This window comes from Glycine max, chromosome 20 (genome assembly GCF_000004515.6).
Source record: "Glycine max cultivar Williams 82 chromosome 20, Glycine_max_v4.0, whole genome shotgun sequence".
Taxonomy (NCBI): Eukaryota; Viridiplantae; Streptophyta; class Magnoliopsida; order Fabales; family Fabaceae; genus Glycine; species Glycine max.
In genome coordinates, this window is record NC_038256.2 from 41829458 (window position 1) to 41849439 (window position 19982).

The following is a 19982-nucleotide window of genomic DNA, read 5'->3' on the forward strand; positions in this document are numbered from 1 at the left end:
TTAAAACAAAATAAAAATATTTTCTCAAACCAAATGAATTATCAATGGAATGGTAAAATTTCTAAAATTCTTTTGAAAAACTGTCTAACAAACATCCTAAAGTATTAAGTAAATTTTATCAAACAAATTTATCATATTAAAAATACGAATGATATTTTTATTTTGTTTTTAGGAAGGAACGAAACAAAAGACAAAACAAGCAAACAAACTTAAAAGAAAAAGTGCTGCATATAAATCCCGTCACGAGAAGTCCACCGAGATTGCTTAGACAGATGCGCGTGAGACAGTGGGAGGCCAATCTAGCCATGCTTCCGCAACCAACCAAATTTGGTTCACGGACATATGCGTGTAATACTATGTTTTGATGTTTATGATTTATTTTTTTATATATAAAAATTTAAGGGAGGAGATGGTGTCCAAAACCCCAATTCGACAAAAGAAAAAAAAATCGTTTTTCAGTTCAAAGAACGCTTCCAGAATTACTTATATTTATTTCATTTTAAAAGAACATGTGATACTTTTATGATGATTCGTACATGAGAATATTTTTTGTTAATTCATTAATTATATGTTATTAAAATAAAATATTACATATTACATTTAAATAAGATTTTTTAAAATTTAGTTTGTAAAAAGTAATTTTTTTCCATAAATCAAAACCTAAATAAAATACTCTTTAAATGAATTTTAAATAACATTCTTATTTCTTAAAAGAATATTATACTTAATAGACATGCTCTGGTTCAATTTCATAACAAATATTTAATGCTGTTACTTTACATGTATTAGCGTGGTAGACTTTTATAAAAAATTGAATTGTATATACACATCTGTGCCCAAAATGTTGCTCGAAAAGAAAAAATTTCTTATGGATGTCTCAATGGTGTGGCTTGCCTCTTCTATTTAACAGTATTGAATTTAAACCCGGCTACTGGAAAAAGACCTTATAACACACTAGTTTGGTTTCTTAAACCACCTTCCATCTTATCTCAACATGCATCACCCCATTCCTTGAATTTATTAGATGGTACTTATCATTAATGTGACCATTGTGCACCACATCTCTTAGGTTAATCTCCACATGCCCCAATGATTTCTGCATATCATAGAAAATCTAATGAATATTAATATCATATTGGAATTATGAAAACAAGCTATTAAACGATAATTAATAGATTGGTGATTACATGGGTTGAGCTAAGTAATTGAATTTATCACAAATTAAAAATAGTATTTCTAAAACTTTGGTTTTTATCATGTTGAATGATGTTGTGTGATCATGTAGCCGGCTTCTCCTGTTGGAATAAGGTTTGTTGTAAAATTTGAACAAATTTATTTAGAGGAAAAAGTTCCTTGTAATGAATGAGAAAAATAAAACGGCACCTTTGGCAGAAAACTAAAGTTCTTCCTCTTGCTCATAACCTCAATATGTATCTTCTCATGTTGAGGAGGCTCCTCCAGCATGAATTGGAATTCTTCATTCCAACGCGGGTGACGAGTTTTCTTCATCATCTGCATAAATTTGAATTCTGGAATAAATTCTTTCAACTAGACATAAAAACTTGCCTGAATCAATTGTGCATACAAATGGTAACATGAAACATATTTTTTAACGTCTTCAGTTTTCACTGTAAAGCTACACATTCACCAATTCACCAGCATATCCAACACTAGCTAATGGTAATACATCATATGCACATCTAGGCCTAAATGCAATTGTGATAACCAGGCATCCGAGTCACATCTATGTAACATAATTTGCATGTGATAGACAGCTAAAAAATGTTGTAAATATATCCTGAAGGGGAATGTTTACCTTTGTCCTTTTCTTTTCACCTCTAAAGGTCAGAACTGCAAATGGGTTGTTGTGATGGTCCCCCTCAACCTCTTCAGCCTCTTGGATCACAATTGAAAGCAAACCAGCTCCTTCTTGGACCTCATCATCAGATACGATATCAATTCCACTTTCCTTCCTGCTATATCCTTCTGAAGGTCCACCAAACTTGCTACTATCTTCTTTGAAAGGAACAAAAGTCAAGTCCACCACAATTTTACCTCTAGGCTTCTTACGTGGAGTTTCATTGAGATTTGTGTCCTTGAGTAAATCAAGTGTAAATTCTTTATTCTCATACGCCTTTAACACTTTAAGAGGGACTAACTGCATTCCCAGCTTGTCATGTCCGCCAACCTGTTAAGTTACAATTAAAAATAACAGCTAAAAATGGCAAACTCACACCAATATCTTTTGACCAAGTAAAGTGGTTGATTTCTTCCTGATGTAATTGCATACCATAGATGAATCAAGTGGACAGAGATGAAAAATAAGATTGAAGAAAGATAGACTGTTACTGTATCAGTATCATCAAAGCCAACAAACTTTATAAATAGTCAATTAAACGCGGCTGCACATAAATTGAAAATGCAGTTGTTCCTTGAAAGTTGAAAGTAACTGAGGCTTTCTAGTAATAAAACAAATTCACATCCCGCAAAAATAGAAAAAGTAATCATTTGAAAAGATTTTATGGTTACTGTCACTCTCAGAGATAAGTGCTGCCAATTAGTTATAATTGTTTGTGTGCACATAATTAACTTCAAAATTATTTTTCTATTTTCTTGATGAAACTTTAAAAGAAATGGGCATTTAGACTACATAGGTTGACCGTAAAATTTTCAAAGGAAAAATGATGAACTTCCTTTCAAACATGACTACCTTAAGAGCTTAGTCAATGATAACTATTATAGCTAGGATTTTTATGTTAAGTTTTTCTGTCAAAATTGAACAAGTAACTAGAAAAAAGATGAGGAAAACCTTGTCCCAGTCATAAACTTGTAATTGGAGAACTTGAGATTGAGGATCCTTTACAACAAGCTTGAACTTCTCATTCCACTCAGGATTCAAATTCTTTCTCTTGACAGTGGTTTTTTTTGCTGGAAGTTTGTCTCCTGTCAAGCTTAGTTTAACATAAGGATCAGAAGTTCCCAGCAAATCCATCTTTAAAAGCTTTTGTGCACGAACCACATTCACATGTAATATCCCCACAGGCTTCTTTATTGCCACCCTATAAGAGATGTGAACAAAGCATCAGGAATCATTCTTCATAGAGCAAACATTGTTATTGAAAACTTAAACTTTGCCGATTCACAGTAAATTTTTAACAATAGTCAAGTCATGTTTTAAATAATAACATAGTTCTAGTAAGATATGGGTTGCAGCTTTGTGCAATTCCTTCAACTGTAGACCACTGAAAAATAACATGGCATTATTTTTATAAGCATTTTAAAACATGTTATTATACTTCAGCTTTAGAAAAGGAGCAGGAAGCATTTTTCATTTATATATATTTTTAAAAAAGGCAGGATAAAATTTTATAAGCTTATAGATCAGAAAAATGAATATTGGGTACATAGAACTCTTGTCATTTCATACAAACTTACGATGATTCATCAAGAATAGGAATTTCCAGGGTTTGAGGCCAGAGATAGAGGTTTGCAACTTGTTTTTTTATTGTTTCCTGTAAGCAACTATATTTGTTAGTCCTTCAATGCTAATTAAATAATGAAATGCCTTGGAAGTTGAAACTTGAAAGTGCAGGGAAGAAAAATATGATGGCAAGAAAGTAACCAAAAAAAAATCTTTATGAATTTGTGTAAGGGATGTAAATAATCCAACAGTCCATTAACTAACTGAAGATTAAATTAAATGTCCATCGGAGCAATGGATTATGCACAAACTAAAGTGACCAGTTCCAAGAATTACCCTCTATAGTGATTAACCCAATACCATAATGTGAAAGGAAAAATACAAGTAGGATATTTTGATTTACAAGTTTACTACCACAAAAATTCTAATCCAAAATAGAATTTTTAAAAAAAAAATCAAGAAGTATAAACAAAATAGAAACCAACAACAAAAAAAAGGCAGCACCTGTACAAATCTATAGAGACCAGGTATTGACATGATGTCCCCTCCTAATACGTTCATCCCAAAATCCACATGAGGCTGGCACAGTTAATTATCACATAAGAAAGGATTTCTTCTGACTTATAATATTCTAAAAGGAAATAAATGAAATTGAGCTTGAGTCCATTATTTCCTTTACCTTCTCCATCAAAGATACCACAATATTTGCAAAACATGGAAATGTTGGCACCAAAGGTCTTAAAGTTACTCGTGGTGCTGCAAATATTTGTAAGTCTACCAACTGCAAAGGATCCAAATGAATCCCAGAAGAAAAGCTTCATCTTGAAAGATCTTAAATGAACATTTACCATTTAGGATTGTGCCTCAAGGCTTATCTGACCTGAACGGTGATCTTCAAAGAGGCCACATACACCGACAACACTATTTCTGGATTGCCAGCCCATTTGATAACTTGTTCCATGACCAATTCCTTTCCATTTGTTTCTAAAACTTTAATACCTGCAGAATTACCAGGTAGACAGTAAAAAAAAATCAGATATAATATTAACCTCAATACCTCATAACCTATCAGATTATAAAGACTCCAATGTTGGGCAAACTTTATAATAAAAATAGACCTTTGATGAGGATGGATGAAAAAACACGTCTGTAAAATGCTGTATAGCTCACCAGGAATTATTCAAGAAAACTTTATTTTCTGAAGTGCATTTGTACTTCTACGTTCAAACTTCCAAATGATTCATCCTTAATCATTCATTTTATGCAAAAGACTTGTGGCAGATGCCAGTGAAATTACAATGGAGATATCAAATATTTATGGTCTGGCTTATTGGAGCCAAGAGTATAATTCCCTTTGCCTTTCCTAGTACTATCACCCAAGAATTTCACTAAATTCATGTTCATTGTAGAACCCCAAATGCAAAAGACAACTATAGTTATCTATACATCTCCAGGACTCCCAAGTCTCAACACAACCTTCTCTGCTTCTCGTTCATGTCCAAAAATAGGCAAACCATGACATTAATGTCAAACTGTAAAGTTTGGATACCCATTTGTTTAAATGGATTCACTAAAACTGTCCTGGGTGAAAACCATCTTAACTAATCATATTCTAATCTAAAATTTCAATTAGAATAGTGAAATTTCATAAAAGACAAACATTTGGTATTACTGGGCAGAAACCTGGATAAAATATTTGCACAAAAAATAAGATGATCTGGGAAAATACTTACCACAGACAGTAGGAGGAAGAGTACCAAGGCTTAACTTATCAAACTCAATCGCTTTGATCTGATACTTGCCAATGTATTCGAAAAATATTGGTTGAGCCCTGCTTCTAATAATCTTACAAATTGCCTGTACATCAAATCGAAACACCACTGACAATCATCCAACAAGAGCACAAAACAAAAACACTCATATGGATTAACTGAAATTACAATACCGTATCTAAGAAAGGCCACGTATCCAATAAAAACTTGTTCAACCAATCAACCTGAAAAACATGCAAAATCAATATCACAGTAACATCATCATCATCGTCATCATCATCTTAAACCTTAAACATCAAAACAAAACGTTTACAAATTGTATCACAATTCACAAAACTAACTCGTTCATAATCAGGCGTCTTCACCCAGAGAGGAATCTCGGGCAGAAGTTCCTGCAAAGCATTTGGGCCTAATTCACTTATAGGCCTAACAACAGGGTCCTGCGACAACATTGAAGAGAAAGAACAAAAAATCAAATTTTGACGATCGCCCAGAATTCAAAATGAAAAAGGAGTGTTAGCCCCCAACACCAGCAGTCCCCAGAAAGTGATCAGAGGACATGCATGTGGCAGTGCTGAGATTTGGAATAAAACAGAACGAACATCCAAATGAGTGTTGTTATGTTAACCTTGACATGTTTGGTTTCTGAGTAGACAAAGAGAAAGAACCCCACAAAGAGGCCAAGAGGTATTCCAACGGCGAAACCAAGAATCCCCAAGAAACTGCTCACCAACCCCATTTGTTCGTTCTGGTTAGAGAAAGAAGAAGAAGAAGAAGAAGTGAATAATGATGAAAAAAGAGCAGAGAAAAGGGGAAATATTTTACATCCCAAGAAAATGGTTGGTCAGTTTCGGAAGATGGCGAGAAAAACTAAAAGGGTTGCGTTGTGTGTGAGAGTTACGAATGAAAGAGCCAAAAACAGAGACACCACAGCACCCTCTGTTTTCACTTCAACAATGAACACACACACACACAAAAAAAAAAAACAAAAAAACAAAAAAACTTTTTTGCCTCACTCTCCTATTTCCAAATGTTGTACCATTTATTGCCAGTTGCCATTCTACAATTTTTCTTATTTCAAACTATATTAATATGAATTATTGTTATTGTTATTATAAAATATGTTTTAAGTCTCTTGATTTTTGGTCAAAATTGATTTTATCTTTCTATAGATATTAAAATAACTAAAATCAATTTTAAAATCATATTATAAAATATAGATATTAAAATCAATTTTGACTGAAATTAAGGAAGTTAACACATAATAATAATAATAATAATATTGAAAAAGGTACACTCCATGTCTCTCCATTTACAATTATGATGAAAGTGTTTTTTTTTAAGGAAATGAAGGTTAAATATAGAGAAAATGAGAATCTGCAATCATTTAAACTTTATATGAAGTTATAGAAGTGATTCCATTATATATATACAGTTAAAATATAATAGTAGTGTAGTTTATACTTTTACTTATCATTTATTTTTTATCTTTTTCATCGAAAATGATTGTAAAAACTTGTATTTGTTTTACTTCTTTCTATCCAAAACTTATCATTTATTTATTAAAATTTGATTTTTTTTAAATCATGTAAGTTTATGAAGTCCTTTTAAATTTTATAAATTCCTTTTAAAACTTATAAAGTCACTAAAATCAAAACCACAAAATCCTAATTATAAAAGTTTTCCAAAAAAATCTTTAAAATTATTACATTTCTACAAAGTATTTTAAAACCTATTAAAAAATACCAAAAAAAGTATTTTAAAATTAGAATTCAATACACCCCTAAATAATCTAAAAAAATGTAGAGAGGAAAACTGTGATATTTATTACCATAACAGAAAAAAAAGGTTATGCACACTATCATCCAAAATAAAATAAAAATATTTCAATAAATAATTTTTTGTATCAATTAAATTTTAATTACTTAAAATTTTAATATTAAAAACGTCTGTTAACAACTCATCATCTACTGGAGATAATTGTTTTTTTAGCTCTAGTAAAATTCCTTTAAAAAAAAGCTCTAGTAAAATTGAAAAGCATTAATATTCTTTAAACCTACGAAAAAGCAAGATACTTTTTTTCCCCTCATAAATCGATTTAAATACTTGTTGTCATTATTTGATTTATATCAATAAAAAATAAATAATGGAAATACAGATAGATGGATAATGATTTTTTTTTCATTATAAAAAGAAGTTTCATCGATTATATTAAGCTAATTATTCTGAAAGTGGTTGCTCATTGATTTTGCTCCATTTGTTTCCAAGTTTGTAGTTTGCACCACGTTAACGTGTATACCCCTTGATGCTACCAAATATATTTGAAAAAAGAAGGAAAGAAAGTTATACATTGGATGCGTCGTGTGGTCCAACATGGCTTTTAATTTCTGCCGTTTTCCTTAGTAATTGAAGATCTAACATCTTTTTTTACTGCTTGAAGATCTAACTATAACAAGAAGATTTTAATATTTTTTTATAATACAAACACTTTAATTTTTATGCACTAAGAATGCAAAAATAATTATTTATAAAAAAATAAGTGTCAATTTTTATATTACTAAAACTGTAGTTATAATTAATTTTTAAAATCTAACTCTTTATTGAAGTTACCATTTTACTTTCAAAGTAGCTTGATTCAATTACAAAAATGAGCTGCGTGCCAAATAAAAATCACATATACCTGGTTATTATTATAATTAATAATAATAATAATAATAATAAAGTGTGTGCTTGCATTTTTATATTGGCACACAGACTTTTACAGTGGTCAGTCGTCAGCATTTGAAAATCACCGAAGTTGGAAGTTTATAATGAGCTGCAACTCCTCGTTTGTTTGGGCCTTTTGGCATTTAGTTTGAATAAAAATAAAATAGAAAAAATATTCTTACTATATTTTATTATTTTTATAACCAAGAGCATTTTATAAAAAAAATTATATGTATTTTAATATTTTTATGAGAATATATATCTTAATATAACTAACATTCTAACTCCTAAAATGTACTTTATATAGAATACGGATATAGATAATTCAATTTTAAAATAAATTTACTTTATTGAATTCTTTCAATAAAATAAAACAATGTAAAATGATATTTTATTTGATTTAAGTTTAAAATAATAAGATTTGCTATATATTATAATACATTCAAAATTAATTTAAATTTTAAGATTGTAATATATTTATAATAATAAATAATTTAATTTAATTTAAAATTTAAAATAATAGTAATTATTTAATTTAATTTAATTCTAATTTTAAATTAGTGACATACTTATAATAAAAATAATGATGATGATGATTTAAATTTGAATAAACATAAAATCTTGAGAAAAAAAATCAATCTCCCTCTTATGAATCTAATATTTACAAAAGAAAATTATATTTTATGGGTGATATAAGATGTCACCCATATTTATTTCCTTTAAGTAATATAATTAATGTAAATTTTATATTTATTTTTAATATAATTTTAAATCAATTATAGTCCATAACAACCCTATAATTGAAATATTTAGATTTTACATTTATTTTATCTTTTTGAATTTTATATAATAGGTTTAAGAATGTGTAAATCAATATAGTATATTTTTTGTTGATCAAAGTAAACATGTGAAAAATTTTCAATTAAATAATATAATAATTGTTGTTAAAAATAATTTTTACCTTAACACAACTAATAAAAAGTTGTTTATGGCGTTTTTTTTAATTTGAACAAGTGAAATTCAAGTTAATCCACACTATATTTTATTATTATGAAATATACACAATTTAATTAATTTTTCAATAAAACAATTTAAATCATTAATTATAAGCGATACTAATACCAGTATAAACGATCTAGGTTATGTTGAGTTTTACCTATTTATTAATCCAATCAAATTAAAATTAATTAGATTGGATTAAATTTATCATTTTTATTTTTCCAATCCAATCTAACTATAATTGGATTGAGTTGGTTATTGAACTCAGTCATTAAAAAGATGTCACTTCTTTTAAGTCTTGAGAAAAAATAAAAAATAAAAATCATTAAACTCAAAAATCTAAGGATGTTTTTTTACAAAATAATAAGGGTGTTTTAAAAATTGGTATTCCTAAAGCATTGTACTATTTATATGATAAATAGAAAATATATATATATAAATATATGTTCAGAATATTATTTATTCATTAAATAATATTATTACCTTAAAATAAATAGAAAAAAAAGATAAATTTAAAAAAATATATTACCTTAAGATAAATAATGTATTACCTAATGAGATACATTTAATTTTATGTTTCTATATTAATAATTTAATTATATGTGGGTTCAGTTAAATTTATTTAGATTTTAATCGGATGAAAATTCTAAACCTGTCACTAAATCAAATTTTAACAGGGTTCATTGAATTAAAAATAATCCAATCCAATAATCAAATTTAGCCCACACAAATCTAATTAAGTTTGATTGAATTGGACGGAATCATAAATTAAATTTGATCTGCTTGCATCTTATATACTAAATTACATTTATTAAAATTGAAACTAAATAAAATATATTAAAAATTTAAATAATATAAAAGTTACTCATATAAATTATAAAATGTGAATTTAATATGATTTAAGATACGAAAACTAACCTAGTTGTATTTAAAAATCACTATGCAACGAGAAGGGGAAAATATAAAAAAAGTGAGTTAATTGACGAAATGAAGAGAATAAGAATCTCATTTAAAGTAATTATTAAAATTTATTTATGATTCAAATTATTTTGAATACTCATTTTAATTATGTTTGATGATTTAATACTGATTGCCTAACACTAACTAATAACTCATTCTCATGGCTCTCTCATCAGAATGGAGCGTGGATTACAGAAGCTTGACGCAGTTTGTAACTGGGCCAATATGGACATCTCAATTAATGAATATATTAAATAAGCATTTTCCTTGAAAAAGGAAAAAAGAAAATACTCACAGTACATACGTTTCACTTCCTCTAATCGTTTGCCGTAATCATTTAATGGATTATCCTTATTTTATTTAATTTTATTTCAGGAACATCAATTAGAGATGCAGATGCTTCCGTTAAGATAAAAATATAGATGACATGGTGGATTATGGAACTTCTAACATCATCTGACTTTTTGGTATAACGTGATAAACTTTTATTTGAGATTAAACTTAAATAATCTTTGTGTTAGTTAATTCACATATTTAGTATTCTTATTGAACAAATGTAAGCACAGTTTTATTTTTTATTTTACCAACGATATCATATACCGTATGAATTAACATTAATGACTGGTTGTTTGTTAGATGTTTTAAAGTCTGATGTTGGCGTCAGCCATTGTAGAGAAAAAACAAACAGAAAGTGATATAGGTGAGTTAAGCCTAGATAAAGAGTGGGGAAGGGCCAGTAATTATTAATTAATAACTACGAATATATGGCTAAAATAACTTCGCTTAGTGTCCTTCAAACATTGATTAAAAAACTAGAAGAAAAAAATATTTATTGTAAAAATCACATTGAAAGCGTAAAAAAAAATCATATGTAATACAATTTTACATATTCTAATAAAAAATATTTTTTTAATTTCTTAATCAATATCTTATACTAATTAACATTTGCTTTTATTAATAAACCATATGTAACAACTACAATTTTTCACAAAAGATTGTTAAAGCCACTGATAACTTTCAAGGAGGCTAGGCCTATTTATAAGTTTTACCATCCACTTTTCATTATTCAAACAAAAAGTGAAAGCTTACGTTCGTGCATGAAATTTATAGCCTTCCATATACGTGGAGCTAGCTTCTCTGCATTGATTCATCCCAAAATTCACAACAAGAAAAATAGGGTGCAACAACGACTTTTGGTGATTATCTCCTTGCTATTAGTTTATTGATTTAGTTCTTGTTCCTTATCATCTCCAGCATCACGGTTACATGTCTCACACGTTTTCTGAGTTTTTTTTTTTTCAATAGGCAAAAAAGATATATATAAGTCTCTCTTAAGTTTTGCGATGATGATATTTTGTGTGTTTGGATTGAATGTGGGTTGAACTTACCATGATTTTTTTGAAACAGCAAATAATTTCTTTTGTGATGAATTTATCATGATTTTGTACTACCAAACCAAACACACTAATTGTCAAGGATTAAAATGTGTAATTAAGTCAATAAAAGTAAAGAAGTAAGAGATAAAGAGGTAATGTTTCTTGTTTGTATTTTCAAGTATATACAAGAGCTTTTAGCCTTGTAGGTGGTTTCCAAAAGCTGTAGACCTTAATTTGTACAAATTATGACAACTTATGGCATAATTCTTCAGCTGCGTTTTGTTAACAAATTGGCTACAATCAAGCAATTTCATTTCCTTATGGTGACATCAAACAAATCGTGGCGGGAACGCACGTGTGATCTTGACCAAAAAGTAAGAATATGGTTTTATTCTTCCTTTTTTGGTGCATCATGGAAATCCTAAGAATCAAACAAAGCCATAGAATTCTACAATTAGTTGTAAAGAGTGAGTTACCAACTAAGAATAGTACTTATTAATTCAAAATCAAAATATTTTATTAAAAAAATTGTAGTTGGCATTTTGTTTTGAAAGAATATGCCCCGAAACAGCTGTTTGATACGGAAGTTATAGATTTGATTGACATGCTAGGGAATTTGGGATATATATTATTTATAGTAGAATATAACCAATTAAAGGTAGGCCCCAGGAGTTTTTGAGAAAGAAATTTCTTGAAATGTACAATTTGCATTTCTTTCCATGGCAAATACTTGTTTTTGAGCTCCGTTAATGATGAATTGGTAGCGTACATGAACAAGCATCTATTGGCTTAGTGGTCTTCATTAACAAAGACACAAAATACATAAAAAGGAAAAACAAACAATATGCTTATTTTTTCGTAAAATAAAATACTTGAGGTGATTTCCTTAATATATAGTTAAGATCTTATATGGGATGTGTTAAAATTCTCGATGCCCTTGTTTGTTTCCTTTTGTATTAGAGAATAAATTTTACACGCATGTTATTCTTGTGCATTAAAGAACATGAATGAAAAATGAAGAAAATAATAAAACGACAGTGATAAGTTGAGAGAAAATATGTTAATGATGACATAATTAAAGAAAAAGAAAAAAAATAAGTGGACAGAGAACATCATTAGAATGATTTGTTATGTGTTTTTCAATTAAAACAATAATAAAATGACAGGTATGTGCTAAAATTGTTAAATAATCTTTATAAATGTATTAAAATATGCTATTATCTTCTTTAATTTACTTTCGTGCCACATAGATAACATAAAAGATATATGACATAATATCTAATAAATCATTTTTTAATTAAAACCTAAAAACATTCAAGATTAAAATATTTAAAACCAATTTTAGATGAATCTCCAACACATTTCTTTCACATTTATGAGTAGAAATTTTAAATGTGAAGTTTACAAAATTGAACATTTGTGGATGATCCAAATAATGATATCATAACAAATGATTTAATAGATCATACAATAATTATATTTCAAGTAAAAAAAACTTTCAAATTTCCATAAGGTGAATGTTCTAGTTGTTTGTTTGTTGGTAGGCTTAATGGTTGTCTAGCAAGTGACAAATAGCCACCTACAAACACTTCGATACCCATACAATGAAGACTAAATATTTTGAGTGTGAAATTTGGATTAAAAATCTACATGTGGCATGATAATGACCAAATATAAGTGATTTGATAGGTTCAATTATAATTATTATGATATAATTTTATACCATATAAAATTTGAGATTAAACCTAATTTAAATCTAAAAATTAGTTCATATATTAAGAATTATCTTATAATTATATACATTATTTTTATCATATTATTAATAATTACGAGATTTCCATCATGTATATTCATTTTTTTTCAAAGATCAAATTGAACTGGTATTTGAATTTCTTTGATGAGATAGACTTAACGAGAGTTTAATTTCTAAATTATTTGTAATAATTTATCATGTACGCCAAATATTGTATAAACATTATGTCACGTGTCCTCATTTTAGGAAAGTATATATGAGTGCCATAAGCTAAAGGTACCATTTAGAAAAAACAAGCTTAAACTCTTTATATATTATATTGACTAGATTAATGTTTAGTAAATTGGTGTTGGTGTATAATCTGACTTATCATCTTTGGTAGATTTTTTTTTTCTAATCACAAGACTTAAACTCAAAGTTTTATTTAAAAAATCAAATCCAAAATTATTCAAAATAACGACTTATTGATTTATTACTTATAATTGCTTTAATCACTTGAGGTTGGCCAACTACTCACCTTCTCAAAGTGAATGATGACATTATGTTATATAACCTGGTCTTAACTTTTAATAAAATCCAAGTGTACTGTGTATCTTTCGTGGTATTTGATTTATTTTCTACTTTTATTAACTATAATATCATTTTTTTCATAACTTCTTCCACAAAATCCTAGAAAAGGAAAAATAACATAAAATGATATTTTGTTTATCATTATTAATCGAGATATATTTCTAAAAACAATAACAAAAAATAATCAAAATGCATACTTGTCTATAGTTAATGCCTAACATGGCTTGAACATGCTTTCTAAGGGTTGATGATTGGTAAATGTAATGCATAGATCGTGTTTTTATATTAGAATGCGTGAAAGTTTTGTATAGTGATTTATAATTTGTCAGATGAGGAGGCAATTGAATTTTCTTCTCTTAAGTCTTGACATCTTTAAAGCATCAAGGCATGTTACGTTTGACTTGTTTGAGATTTGATTAGAAGTTGACATTGTTGCAATTTGCAAACCATGGTTAATGAACTGATACAGAACCAAATGGATCATCTTTATTCTCAAAAACACGTTTAGCCATTTTAGGTGATAAAATAAACCAATACTGCGCGTTTTCTTCTCCAGAGCAAATGGATTTAATTTGTCCCTTTTATATTGCAAGTTTTTGCGACCAACATTAAAAAAAAACGAAAAAAAATCAACTGAAAAATTAAAATAGAAAGGTATAGGTTATACTTTTTTCCCCTGATAAAAAAGAATAATATTTTTTGGTGTGTTTGGTAAAATACGAAAAAGATGTTCCACTCCAGCTCGTATCTGGCATATATATTACATGTTGTTGGACCAAATCCGAAACAAGGCCGAAAGTTCAATTACTTCATTAAAAAAAAAAAGGGTGTTGCTAGGTGCACCCAGAAGTATTGTAGGTGCACCCAGTTTTTTTTATTAATGTTCAAAATGTCCTGCCTTGTAAGTACAAAATATAACATAATGATATAATTCATCCGTATGATTTATATGGATGAATTACATCCATAACCTTCAATTTGTACTTACGGATGTAGTTCATTCATATAAAACATACGGATGTTGTTCATCCGTATAAAGCATATGGATGAACTTGATCCATATATTTTATACAGATGAAGTTCATCTGTATAAACCATACGGATTAAGTTCATTCGTATTAGGATTTTGGTTTTTTTTTAATTCCTTAAATTTTTTTTTAATTATTAATATGTTAAATTACTCATTTGTGCATTATAATTTTTTTAATATTATAAAATTTAATATATATATATATATATATTAAATTTTGTAATAGTAAATATTTTTTATTTATAAAAAATGTACGAATTAAATAATTCGCATGATTTATATCAAAATTAATTATCACAAAATTTATTATTTAAATTTACATGTGCATTAAATATACATTAGAAATTTTAGTGTTATGGATAGTAACATTATTTATTTTATAACGTAATTGGCTCATTAATTTTGATATAAATCATACAAATTATTTAATCCCTATATTTTTTTAAAATAAAAAATATTTACTATTACAAAATTTAATAATAATAAAAAAAATCAATGCACAAATGAGTAATTTAACATATTAATAATTTTAAAAAAAATAAAACTTTAAGGAATTAAAAAAAACCAATATAATATATTTAAATTTACATACACATTAAATATACATTAGAAATTTAGAGTTATGTATAGTAACATTATTTATTTTGTAATATAATTGGTTCATTAACTCAGTTGGTTAGAGTGTTGTGCTAATAACCTAAAAGTCACAAGTTTGAGTCTTGCTTGGGCCACTATTTTTGAATTAATTCGCAACAATATTTAAAAAAAAAAGTAAGACACTTACGGAAGAGGCGTAAGATCGGAACTTTTACGGAAGAAGTTCTTCCGTAGGATCTTACGGAAGAAGCTTCTTCGGTAAGATCTTACCGAAAAAGCATGAAGGGTAAAATTGAATAAAATGGGAAATGCTGGGTGCACCAGCAATGTTGCTGGGTGCACCTAGCAACACCCAAAATGAGGTGGGCCACGCTAAACTGGGCTGGCTTGCCAATATCTTAACATTTAATACATATCAGTATTAGTATAAATTATTAATGAGTGTTTTTTTTCCTTGAAAAGAGTAGTTGGTTTAAGTAATCTATATTTGATTTTTTAAGTAATATTTTAGAATCAAGAAGATGAATTTTATTTTTCCAAAAGAGGTCCTAAACAAAAAAAAAAGATTTAAAATTTTTTCACTTTTTGAAAGCATATTCTTAAAATTACTAGACTTAAAACACCCTGCACATGTTTAAAAATACTAGAAAATAGATTATATTCTCATAATATAAATAACTTTGAATTATTATTTAATAACAAATAAAATTATTATATATAATAAATTCATTAACTTTTACAATAAAATTAAAATATCATTTTAGTCTTTTATACTTTTTATTATATTCCATTTAATGCCTTATTTTTTTAAAAGTTTAATGTAGTCTTTTATGTTCTCAAAGTGAGTTAAAATGATCCTTTTAAAATAGTTATCCTTTTTTTTAAAAAAAAAATTGTGACATAATTTTTAATTATTTTTTACTAATTCAAGATGTAAAATTTATCTTATTAAATTCAGTGACATGAAAACTATGAATTCCAATCATTGTTCAAAATAAAATGGGTCATAAATACGATAGAATTGCATGAAAAAGAGTTTCACGAGCAACCAAAAAGAATGATATTAGATTTTTAATTTTTTTATTATTTATTAGATTCACTTTTATGTGATTTTCATCTTTTTTTAGGACACTTTTGGTTTGAACATGACATATAGTTTTTCGTTTGTGTGAGCCTAATAGGACAACTTTTGCACCTTAAATTAGGCATTTCAAAATAAATAAAAAAATCATCATTAATTCAAAAGGATCACTTTTATTCACTCTAAAATAACATAAAAATCTGTATTAAATTTTTTAAAAGATAAAAGATTAAATTGAATATAATATAATAAAATATAAAACACTAAAATTATATTTTAATTTTACAATAATTATTTTAAAAATCTTACCAATAATATTCATACGTGGTTCACAATGTAAGAATTTTTACGAATAACCATTAAACTAAAAAAAATAGGAAACTTATTGAAAACTTCATATTATCATATAGCTTTGCATTTGTATGTTTTATTCCTCAGCCCTTGAAATGTTTTTTTAAGGTAGAAACGTTAGAAATAGACTGCCACCTTAAACTCTCAAGTGATTTAATTCGATTAACAACTCCTATTAATTAATACTACTTGCAACCTCTAGGGAATTCGTAACCTGATAAATATAATGTGGACTTTTATCTACAGATATGTTTCTATGTACATTTTAATGCTAACTAAGGACTTCACTTGTCCCATTAACTCCTCCCCAAACCAATCAATTTAAAGGCTCATTGAATGTTTGAAAACAAACTTGTAAATACAAGTAGTTGGAAATCGAAATCACAATTTCATCAAGAGAAACAATCAACACCCCACACCAAATTAATAAACATAAATTCTTCCAACTCTCTTTGTTTGATTAGCTTCTGTTGGGAAAACTCGGACTTTTTTACTTCGTGAAATTAAGATAAACACTTAGTAATTAAAGGTAATAATGAGAATACATGATTATAATTCTTCAATATGAAGATTCTTCTACTATACAAAAGAATAGTAGGGTTACAAGGATGTATTTACAAAATTGACTCACTTTACGGTTCCCGACTTAATTGGGGGATAGTAGAAAACTGACAAGATGTACTTTCTTTTCCTCGAGGACATCTCGAATCCAATGATACCTTATATCAATATGGAGGGGAGTAAACACCGAATAGATTTACATCGGTGGACTAAGAGATATCACATAAGGGAACTTGACACCACACTTTAACCCAAAATCTTAAGACTCAGGTTTATGGGTCTTCCTCACTTATATGGTGCTCCACTTTTCTACTTTTGTCCGATGTGAAATTTCACCTCACACTTGAAACCCAACAATCCCCCTCTCAAGTGTGAGTCTCTTCCACATGGTAGTCTCCCCTTCGAGTGGAAGTCATCCACGAGTATAGCCATTAGAGCCCACATGCTCTAGCTACTTGTGGTACTTGCACCGTCGCTTCATCTGCGAGACACGCTGCCTAGACTCACCGCCAGAAAGACTTTCGATACAAGGAATCCCCAAGGCTAAGATACAAGGACAACTCGGATGGATGGCATCTTTACCACGAGAGAGAATATTTCTTTAAAGTCAATTTTGTAAACACATTCGTGGATCATAGCAACGACCTTTTGATCTAGTAACTCCCACTGAGCGTCACTCTTACCTTCTACCTTGTCTTTGTAGATGATGGGCTCATGCAAATCCTTACAGTATAGATTATCTTCCATAATTGTTGGAATCCCTCCTTAATTGGAGAGGTTCTAGAAAATTCTAGAGCTTTCTAGAAAAGTGTAGAATTTTCTATAACGTCCTGGAGAACTCTAGAGTAGTGTAGAACTCTCTAGAAGCTTGTGAAAGAATGTGAAAACCTCTAGAATATTCTAGAGATGTGTGGAACCTTATGAAAAAGTATGGAAGGATATGAAATAGGGTAGAAGAGTGTAGAGACTTCTAGAGTGTGTGGAGCATTCTAGAGAATTAATCTCCACCCTAAGATACAAGTAATCTCCACCATTCATTGTGGAGGTGGAGTAGTATAAATAAGGGTAGGAGCCTTCATTCCTAACTGATCCCAAAATAAGAGTGAATTCACTTCTTGGAGTGAGAAAGCTAGAAAGTTAGAGAGTCTATTTGAGAGAGAAGATAAATAGCTTGGGAAGTCTCTATCCTCAAGCTTGAGTGAGTCACTGTAGAGTGAGTCAATTTTGTAAACACATCCTTGTAACCCTGCCATTCTTTTGTATAGTGGAAGAATCTCCATATTGAAGAATTATAATTGTGTGCTCCCATTATTACCTTTAATTACTAAGTGCCTATTTTAACTTCACGAAACGGAAAAGTCTGAGTTTTCCCAACAGCTTCAACTCCTATTTGCCAATGGTTATGTTTTACCCCAACAAGGAAGGGTTTCGAGAACCCTCTCATATCTGTGCTCAATTGAAGCAATCACTGTTTGAGACACTAACCATTTGCTACCCTGTATCAGGCAGAAGAGAAGACCACACCTTCATCACTTGTAATGATGAGGGTGCACTTTACTTGGAAGCCAAGGTGAACCTTAACTTGATTGAGTTCCTCACACCACCAAAGCTAGAATTTCTAAACAAATTGTTCCCATGTGAGCCTAATAAGATGCATTCACATAGAGAAACCTTGCCCCAAGTACTTGTACAAGTGAACATATTTAATTGTGGTGGAATAGCTATAGGCACATGCAATCTCCATACTCTTCTTGATGCTATATTCCGCGGCTCTAGGGAGGAAGTAGCATTTCCTGATTTAAGTTCTGCTTCCTCTTTTTTTCCACCATTGAATCATTTGAGTTTGCATGACCATGTTGATCAAAATAATGAGGATTCAAGTGCACAAAAAATGTGCACCACTAGAAGGTTTGTGTTTGGTGTTGAATCGATCAACACTCTAAGAGCTGAAGCAAAAGATGGTGATTATGATGAAAGTTCAAAGCCTCTCTTACTAGATATGAAGCACTGGCTGCATTCATTTGGAAACACATGACACTTGCATGCAAGATGGAGTCTGATAGCACAAGACCAGCAGTTGCTATCCATATTGTGGACATGAGAAAGAGGATTGGTGAACCTTTCTCTAGATACACCATTGGCAACATTTTGTGGCCAATGATGGTGTTTTGTGAAAAAGTCAATGCAGACACTAGTGTTAGATATTTGGTTAGCATTGCCAGAGAGAAATTTGGAAAGCTTTCAAGGGAATTGTTTTTAATAGTGAAAAGTGATCCTAATATCCTAGGGAGCACTCAGTGTATGGATCTGCCTCAAGGTATAGAAACAAGAAGTCCAATTCCAATGACAAGTTGGTGTGGTTTGAATTTCAGTGGACTAGATTTTGGTTTTGGGAAGCCTTTGTGGGTTGGTGTTAGAGGAGGGGATCAGGAAACTCTCCCTAATGTAGCTGTTATCATGGAAACAGATGAAGGCATGGAAGCTTGGTTGACAATGGAAATGTAGCATATTGCTAACTTGGAAAGAGACAATGAGTTTCTCATATTAGCTTTGCCTAATCCTAGTGTTTCAAACGTCTAGTTTTGACATCTGCAAATGAATTAACTTTTCAAATAGAAACATTTGAAATACGTGTCTGCACAAAAGAATGATAAAATGTTTGTTGATCTCCAGAATGGTTGAAGTAATCACTTATAAAGCCACTGTTAAAGACAAAGACATCTTGGGGATAAAATGAAAAACAAGTGGATGTCATTTTTGTCTGGCCCAAACTAATTAATAGGTATTGAATTAGAGGGAAAATAC

General features: G+C 29.2%; 1 protein-coding gene and 1 pseudogene across 1 annotated transcript; one reads left to right on the top strand and one right to left on the bottom strand.

Moving 5' to 3' along the window:
- Nucleotides 1–718: 718 nt before the first annotated feature.
- LOC100819310 (synaptotagmin-3) lies at nucleotides 719–6202 on the bottom strand. Its single transcript, XM_003555390.5, has 12 exons — nucleotides 5822–6202; nucleotides 5535–5633; nucleotides 5367–5417; nucleotides 5155–5278; nucleotides 4302–4420; nucleotides 4101–4202; nucleotides 3926–4000; nucleotides 3436–3512; nucleotides 2810–3059; nucleotides 1817–2188; nucleotides 1384–1512; nucleotides 719–1096 (listed from the first exon to the last, which is right to left on the bottom strand). The coding sequence occupies exons 1-12, from the start codon at nucleotides 5930–5932 to the stop codon at nucleotides 968–970; spliced, it is 1638 nt and encodes a 545-aa protein (XP_003555438.1). The 5' UTR covers nucleotides 5933–6202; the 3' UTR covers nucleotides 719–967.
- Nucleotides 6203–10035: 3833 nt separating this feature from the next.
- Nucleotides 10036–19757, top strand: LOC102661599 (vinorine synthase-like; annotated as a pseudogene).
- The last annotated feature ends 225 nt before the right edge of the window (nucleotides 19758–19982 follow it).

Excerpts from the sequence above, each read along its gene's own strand:
- LOC100819310 (XM_003555390.5), bottom strand. The coding sequence starts at position 5,932 with ATGGGGTTGGTGAGCAGTTTCTTGGGGATTCTTGGTTTCGCCGTTGGA. Across the intron at positions 5,634-5,821 it reads CAGAAACCAAACATGTCAAG|GACCCTGTTGTTAGGCCTAT; the intron begins GTTAACATAACA and ends ATGTTGTCGCAG. Across the intron at positions 5,279-5,366 it reads CGTGGCCTTTCTTAGATACG|GCAATTTGTAAGATTATTAG; the intron begins GTATTGTAATTT and ends TTTGATGTACAG.